The 8257-nt window shown below is 56.1% G+C and overlaps 1 protein-coding gene across 1 annotated transcript; it reads left to right on the top strand.

The window, feature by feature from the left end:
* Window positions 1-899: 899 nt before the first annotated feature.
* Window positions 900-7565, top strand: FAM83C (family with sequence similarity 83 member C). The gene is made up of 4 exons (XM_031687887.2): window positions 900-1593; window positions 3775-3942; window positions 4161-4285; window positions 4796-7565. The coding sequence occupies exons 1-4, from the start codon at window positions 1081-1083 to the stop codon at window positions 6237-6239; spliced, it is 2250 nt and encodes a 749-aa protein (XP_031543747.2). The 5' UTR covers window positions 900-1080; the 3' UTR covers window positions 6240-7565.
* Window positions 7566-8257: the final 692 nt, after the last annotated feature.

The raw sequence follows: 8257 nt of genomic DNA, 5'->3' as shown, positions 1-8257 counted from the left end.
GCTCAGCATCTCAGCTCTTGGCCTATGGCTGTCCCCTGCCTCTCCTGGGTCCCTCACTTCTAGGCTCCTCAAAAACCAAGCCCCAGGCCCATTTGTCTTTAATCCCAGGGCCCATCTTGACTCAGGGAGCCCCTAAATCCCTCTGCCACCCACTCCGTGCCATGCATGTGTTGGGCCCCGTGTGAAGCTCTGTGGACGTAGAGGAACCTGTGTCTGGTTTGGACGTGATCGCAGACCAGATAAAGCAAGTGCAAGGAGTAATAAGCAGGGTCGTGGGATGTGGCGTTAGGTCTCCTGCTCTCCTGAACACCCCCATTGGTCCTTGGCCCCTTAGAGACAGGTGGTACCGTGGGCTGGCACTGTACACCGTTATGACCACTTCTCGCCTGGCCTGCCTCCCTAACTAGCTGCCATCTGCTGACCACCACCACCTTCTCCAGCACAAAGCCTCACCCATGCTCCTGAGGGCTTTGGGACTAATACCCTTGCTGGGGACAGAGAACATAAACTGGCCTGCCCTGTTTGCCTTCTGACCTTACAGTGCCCCCCACCCCAATCTCTCAAAACTTTCTCACTAACTGTTTAATACTCAGTCCCTGAGGAGGGGAGGAAGGCTGGGGTCTGGCCCCACCAGGTCAAGAGCTTCCCGGAATTGAGGGTGTTGGAAACACAGCCATCTGGAACAGCATTTTTCAAGGGTGGGACAGCATTTTTCACTGGGACTCTGGAATGTCAGGGTTTGGAGGAAACTTGCTAGGAGTCTGGTGGAAATGCGGCAGGTGATGCTGGGGTGGAGCTGCGGGGGGTGGGGTGAGGAGGTTGTGCTAAGGGCCTGCCGTTTCCCTGGGCGGGCGAGTCCCAACAGCGGGCAGACAGGTGAGGCTGACCCAACAGGTTCCAGAGGCCAGGGGCAATGGGGCGGAGCATGGCTCTGACAGGGTGACAACAGGCTGGGGGCCCTGCCACACACAGGGCAGGCAGGCAGGAGGCTGTCCTGCTGGTATCTTCTTCCTGCTGCAGCCAGAGCATGGTGCAGGCCATGGAGCCTGCTGGAGGGTGAGGGTAGCCAGGTGTGCAGGCATGTTCAGAGGCCTAGGGCCTGGGGGCCTGGGGGCTCAGGGCATGGCGGGGCCCCTGCGGGGCCGGGTGGAGGAGCTGAAGCGGCCATGGTGGCGGGAGAGCCCACCACTGGTGCTACAGCACAGTGAGGCAGCCCGGCTGGCGGCCGACGCCCTCCTGGAACGAGGTGAGGCTGCCTACCTGCGGGTCATCTCCGAGGAGCGGGAGCTGCCCTTCCTGAGTGCTCTGGATGTGGACTACATGATCAGCCATGTACGTGGGGGCCCTGAGCTCAGCGAGGCCCAGGGACTGGAGGCCTCGGGGCCTGACCGCCTCAGCCTGCTCTCAGAAGTCACCTCAGGCACTTACTTCCCCATGGTCTCCGACATAGAACCCCCGGACCTGGACTTGGGCTGGCCGGAGGTTCCACAGGCCACGGGCTTCAGCCCCACCCAGGCTGTGGTCCATTTCCAGCGGGACAAGGCCAAGAACATCAAGGACCTTCTGCGTTTTCTCTTCAGCCAGGCCCGCACGGTAAGGGCCTCATCTCTTCAGACATTCATTTCACTGATGTGGAAACTGAGGCCCAGGGAGGGACAGGGACCAGCCTAAGGCCACATAGCAGTTTAGGAGCAGCATTGGGACTAGAATCTCTGCCCCCATCAGATTACAAGCTCCTGGAGGGTAGGTGTGTGTTTTATTTACCTTGGTAAGCCCTTGGCACTCACGGACATTATGCGTAAACATACAACAGGGGATGGGCCTTGGGGACTCCACAAACACCCTGAAAACGCATGCAAAGTGGTGTTCATTGCAGAGCGAGATCCTCTCTATCTTTCTTGGGAGAAGGTCCATGACCTTCATCAGATTCTCAAAATGTTTGTGACCCCAAAACTGAGAACCCCAACCTTGGTGAACATCTGAGCCACCCCCTGACTTACAGAGGAGGAAATTGAGGCCAGAGACGGGCTGGGACTTACCCAGGGAGGTCCAGTCAGTTGGTGAATTAGAACCCAGGGCTCAGGGAGATGGAAAGGAGTCTAGACCCAGGCCCTGGGTCCCAGGCACAGCCCTGCCTCCTGATGCATGGCCCCAACTGCACCTCGCCCCTCGTGCACTACATCTCCAGCCTTAAGCAGGGGAAAAGGTACCGGTGCCAGGACCTCGGCATGGTTTTGAGGGTTGGGCTTTTAGCTCTTGTCCCCTAAGTAAAGAGGAGTAGAGGCTGCTGGCTCAGGGACAGGGATCAGGGGCTCAGGAGAAAGGGAAGCGGGAGAGCAGGTAGGGGTGTGGGTTCCTGGGAAGGTTCCAGCTACAGAGCAGCACTGCTTCACTCCTGTAGCACTGACCTCTGATTCAGGAGGCAGGGGAATGGACCAGATGACCCTAGGCAGGGTTTGAGGTGGGTTTGACTCAGTCCCCTTGCTAGGGGAGCAGCCTGGAGGGTACCTGCTGCAGAAATTAGAAGCCAGAATGCTGGGATTCCACCAGCACCTCCAGAGCCTCCCTGGTAAGCCTGCCTACGCCCTGGGCAGGGGAGGGCCAGACCTGATTGGCACCGGGAATGGGGTTATTATCGAGGTGGCTGCTGTCATCACCCCTGCTCCTTTGATCTTTTTTGCTTGTCCTTGTTTCCCCCACCCCTGGCCAGGCCTGTGTTGTAGACTAGGGCATCCCCCATTGCCTTGGCTTAGATCCCCCATCTAGACCCTCCACCTCCGGGCCAGGAGACAGGCTTCTGCTCTGGGCTGTGACTGACTCTGAGTCACCTTGGGAAGTGATTCCTTCTTCTGCAGCCCAACATCCTCATTTGTTAAGGAGGCAGCACGAAAGGAACATTTAGTGAGCTTCTGTTGTGTGTTGAGTATTTTTGCATCTAATTCCCCATAACTGTGAGCAGTGGCTATCATTATCTCCATTTAAAGATGAGGAAGTTGAGGATCCCGGAGGTGAGGCAACTCGCCCAAGGCCATATCACTAGGAAGCAGCAGAGTGCAGATCCGAACCCAGTTCTGTCTGGCTCCAGAGCTGAGTGCTTTGCTCTGTGCTTCCTGCCTCTTAGTCTGGACTGGGAGAGGAGGTTCTCACAGGAGCTACTGCCAGCCCCAGCCCCTCAACTGAGCAGAAAACGTGGTCCCAATCGGCATGGGTGGAAGTGAGGGAGTCTGTGGGTGTAAAATGTCACACCAGACCTCTGCAGCTTCACAGGGAAACAGGTTGGTCTGGCAAAGGGTACTGAAGACCCCAGGAACTGGCTTGCAGCTCTAATCCTTGAGAAGGGAACCTCAGACAGACAGTCCGTGGTCAGAGCTACAGCTAGAGCTAGTGGGGGGAGCATGAGGGGCTAGACCAGAAATCGGGGTCTGCTTCTGACTCCTCCTCTGGGCCTCAGTTTCCCCAAGTGCAGAGCAGAGCTTTAGGCTAGTGCAGCCTATCCACAAACATCTTTGAGAACTTGATGACAGGCAAACAAACTGTCCTCAGAAAAATGTACACAAAAACTTTCAAACAGTCTCTGCACTTCAAGGCAGTGAAACCTGTTTCTAAGTTAAGAATCCCTGGCCTGGGTCATCATTAAAAGCCCTCCCAGCTCAGATGTTCTGCAGGTTCCGGCCTCCTGCTTTTCAGTCTAGTGCTCTTTTCCTGGGATCCAGCCCCTGCCCTTGGGCTGGGCAGAGCCCTGGGGCAGGGCTGAGCTGCCCCTGCCTCCCCCAGGTGGTAGCCGTGGTGATGGACATATTCACGGACATGGAGCTTCTGTGTGACCTCATGGAGGCCTCAAGCCGGCGTGGTGTCCCTGTGTACCTGCTCTTGGCTCAGGAGCACCTGAGGCACTTCCTGGAGATGTGCTACAAGATGGACATCAATGGGGGACACCTGCTGGTCAGTGAGGGACAAGGGCAGGAACCAGGGTGTTGGGAGGGGAGTCAGGGAGGGCAGAAGAGTTGGTTGGTTGGTCAGTGAACACTGATGGGTGTCAATGGGAGTTGGGGCCTGGCTCTCCTAGCTATTTTGGGTCAGAGACCCCATGGGATTTAAACATGGCTTGAGCCTCATTCTCTCAAGGTCACCCCCTCAATCTCCTTCCCTCTGTGGCCCAGAACATGCGTGTGCGGAGCACATGTGGGGACACGTACTGCAGCAAGGCAGGCCGCCGCTTCACCGGGCAGGCCCTGGAGAAGTTCGTCATCATTGACTGTGAGCAGGTGGTGGCGGGCAGCTACAGGTGAGCAAGTGGAAGCGGGTGGGGAGGAGGGGCCTGGAGCTGGGCCACTGGCTGGTGAGGGTGCCTGGGATCTGGCAGCTTTGAATTTCTCTTCCTCCATCCACCCCTTCCAACATGGACTGAGCAGCCACCGTGTGCTCAGGGGCGACTATGGGGAGCAAGTCAGTCCCGGGCTGGGCCCAGGGGGAGGAGCTCACTCTGTGGGAGGATTACTTTAATGTCCTTGGCATAGAAAATAACTCCTGCACCTCAGAACTGGAGGGACTTCAGGTAACCTGGTCCCTGGTCCATTTTACAGATGGGAAAGTTGAAGGGAGATGGGAAACCATGTGCCCAAGTCCTCTAAGCTGAGCTAGCACAAACACAGACTCTGGAGACAGCGCTCTGCCCCTCACTTGGGCCCTTGTGGTGGTGGTGGTGGTGTTGTCTTGGTTTGCTCCCCTTGTTGTGACTCCTGCCTGGCCTCACGGTCCTGTACTTTACCTCTTGACCCTGACCCTCTGCCCCCAGCTTCACCTGGCTTTGCAGCCAGGCCCACACTAGCATGGTGCTGCAGCTGAGGGGCCGCATTGTGGAAGACTTTGACCGGGAGTTCCGCTGTCTTTATGCTGAGTCACAGCCCGTGGAGGGCTTCTGCGGAGGAGAAGATACCCTACCTCCTAGGGTACCATGCCCTCCTGCAGTGGCCCCGGCCTTCGGGCCCGGCATCCCCAGCACCACATCCTCATCACCCTCCAGCACCAGCCTCAGTAGCATCAAGCGCTCACCTCTCATGGGCCACTCCTCCTACCTTGCTCTACCAGGAGGCAGTGGCTCCAGTGACATGGGTGTGGGGTCCTCATCCCCGGGCCCTGCCCGCTGTGGGGCCAATGGCCAGCCCTCCCTGCAACGCCAGCTGTCAGACCCTAACCACGGCCCCCTGCTAGGGCCCTATAGGGCCAATTTGGGCAAGCTGGGAGCATCCCCATGGTCCCAGTCCTCCCCTGCCCTCAACTACAATAGCGCCAGCCCCACGACCCTGGCAGGAGGGTCACCTCTGCTTGCTCGCCCTGGCCCCCTCTTTCCCTTCTCCCGGGGTGTTCCAGCTCTGTCCCGGCTCCCAGAGAATGGGGTTCTGGGAAGTCAGGGACCTAGCCCCCCACGAGGCCGCTGGGTACCTGGGACAGCACTGGAGGCAGTGGAGGAGAATAAGGTGTCTCTGAGTCAGAGCCATGGCCAGCTGGATCTCCTTGTCCCCTTCACCAGAGCACGAGAAGTCGGGGGCCCTGATTCTGGGGTTACCCCCAACTCAGGCTCTTTTTGGCCTGGTGAGCAGGCCCTAGAGGACAGGAAGTTGGACCCAAACCAGAGATACAACCAGCTGGATCTCCTGTCCGAGGCCCAAGGTGCCCCTGATTCAGACTGCCCCAGACCTGGCAATCGGACCCCAGAGGACAAGAGGTTTTCCCATAACCACAGTCATGGCCAACTGGACCTCCTGATGCAGTCCCCCAAGGCTGGGGGCTCTAGAGTGCCTCCTGAAGCCAACTCCTCAGCCAGGGCTGGCAAGCAGGGTCCAGATGAGAGACGGCAGACGCTGGGTCACAGCCAGCTGGACCTCATCACAAAGTTTGGCCCATTCCGGGGTGAGGGGCCAGGGCCCAGTGATCTCCCCAGACCGAGCCCTGCTCGAAAGGCTGGAGTGGACTCTGCAGATGAGAAACGGCTGACTCTGGGACACAGCAAGCTGGACCTCATCACCAAGTATCATGAATTGCCAGGCACCAGGCAGGGACCTGAGCCTGGCCTCCCAGGGAGCCCCACAGGTGGCCCCACAGATGGCCATTGCAATGGCAATAGCAATGGCCTGTCTGGGGATGAGAAACGGCTGACCTTGGGCCACAGCAAACTGGACCTCATCACTAAGTACAACAAGTCCAAGTTCAAGATGCTCCGAAGCCGCTTTGAGTCCTAGTCCTGCTCCCAGAGAGGGCATGTCCCTTCTCCATCCATTAAGACTCTAGATTTACTCAGGTGCCAGACTCTGGGGTGGGAGCTTGGGCACTGGCTGTATGGAGGGGAGAGGGTGTCTAGAAGCCCAGGTTAGATATCCCCTGGGCTCAGGATTCTTGCTTACACACATGCACATGCACACACACTGGGAAATGGAACCACAGTTACTGGGCGCCTGCCATTTGTCACTGTGCCGAGCACTTCACACTGGTTACCTCTCATCCTTCATCCTCACAACATCCTACAAATAGATCTCTAGAAGGTTACAGTTCTAGGATCATAGGTAGTATCTTCCCTATTCTATACATACGGAAGCTGAGACCCAGCGAGTTTGATGACTTGCTTGGAATCAGGTCCAAGTAAGTGGCAGGGGCTCTAACCTGTGTCTCTGATTCTTAATTTCTGACCATTGTGTTTTTGCACAGACAGGACACACAATATCAACAGTTCACATGTCCCCATGCACACAAAATCCACATATCATAGAGATGCCCCAAATGCCTGCACAATATACATAGCACACTGACAGGGTTCACTCACATGCACAAACTGCACACACACACACACACAATAATACACATATGTCCATGTCTTAAACCAAAACACAGGATTCTAGCTATAGGATTCTACACAATAAATGTCATTTGGCTAAATTAATGGCTTTGTTCAGTGCACACTGTAGACCCCTCAGGATCCACAGACTATAAACACGTGCATGTGCACGCATGCACGCACACACACACACAGACGAGTATGCATGCACCAACCAGTATCTTCTTGTATCTAATCTGTGTACCCAGTCATGTGCTGGGCATGCAATAAGGCTGACAAATGAATCAGACTGTCCCTGGGAGACAAAAGATTAAATGCATAAGCCATTGGTGAGCAAGACAGGGCTGTATCTAATTAAAGGCTAACAGTGACAGAAAGTGGTAGAGAATGAAGGGCAGAGATGGAGGTGATGATGTAGTGGTGAGAAAAGTGTTTTAGAAGAGGCAACATTTGAGCTAAGCCATGAAGGGTGGGAAGGATTTGGATAGCTAGAGGAGAGGGTTAGAGGAATTCCTGGTAGAGGGAACCAGGTGAAGAGGGGCCAGGGAGAGGATTGAGGGAGTGGGTCTGAGATGAACTGGGGAGGATGGAAAGGACATGGACACTCAGACTCTGTCATTTTGCTTAGTGACCCTAAAAGCACAGGCTCTGTCAGATGTGGGTCCTTTTCCTGAGCTTGCCACTTGCCCATGACTGTATACATGATACAAATCAATAAAGGCAGACATGCTATGACCCAGCAGCAGCCTGGTGTATCCTGGGGAAGGCAGAGTATGAAACTGCACGGTTGAGGACAGGGGAAGGGCACCATTTAGGTCAATTATAGAGGGCTCCCTGGAGGAGCACAGATGGCCACAGGAGGGCTGGGGGATGGGAAAGGGGCCCCAAGCCTCCCTGTGCCCTCGCCGTGACATTCTGAGTGACCCTGGGACTTTTGTAAATTCTACAAAATGTGGGCCAAATTTATCCTGTCCATCGGAGCAGGTTCCTTGGCTGCCACCATCTATCCCGGGGGTGCAGAAAGTGGCTGGTGAGTGTGATCAAGCACATGCAAGGGGCACATAGTGGAAGCGCGTCAGCCCCCACACCTTTGCCCACTCTGGACCTTCCCTGACACTGCTCCATCCATCTTCCCCTCTCCAATACCTTCTTCAGCCTGGTTTCCTCTACTTCTCTGGTGGCGCCTTCTTCTTCATCCTCTGTCGTGGTCTTACTTCTGCCTAATGGACACCTTCTCCATGGGTGACCTCATCCACCCCAGACTTCGCCCCAAATCTCAGCCCTTCTATCCCCCCTGGGCTCCAGATCCAGCCGGACGTCTGTCCCGCACCTCACTCTACTCGTCATCTCCCCCACACCTGCTCTTCCTCCTCAGGCTTTACTTCAGTAAATATCTCCATCATCAACCCATCTTGTGCCAGACATCCT

This window comes from Vicugna pacos, chromosome 19 (assembly GCF_048564905.1).
Source record: "Vicugna pacos chromosome 19, VicPac4, whole genome shotgun sequence".
In the NCBI taxonomy this organism is placed as follows: domain Eukaryota; kingdom Metazoa; phylum Chordata; class Mammalia; order Artiodactyla; family Camelidae; genus Vicugna; species Vicugna pacos.
Note: the sequence above shows the minus strand (reverse complement) of the source record. Positions and strands in the feature narration are given on the sequence as shown.

What these genes read in the sequence shown, in the direction of transcription:
- FAM83C (XM_031687887.2), top strand. Translation starts at nt 1,081, where the DNA reads ATGTTCAGAGGCCTAGGGCCTGGGGGCCTGGGGGCTCAGGGCATGGCG. An exon ending in TCTTCAGCCAGGCCCGCACG is followed by an intron (nt 1,594 to 3,774) that starts GTAAGGGCCTCA and finishes TGCCTCCCCCAG; the next exon opens with GTGGTAGCCGTGGTGATGGA. An exon ending in TCAATGGGGGACACCTGCTG is followed by an intron (nt 3,943 to 4,160) that starts GTCAGTGAGGGA and finishes TCTGTGGCCCAG; the next exon opens with AACATGCGTGTGCGGAGCAC.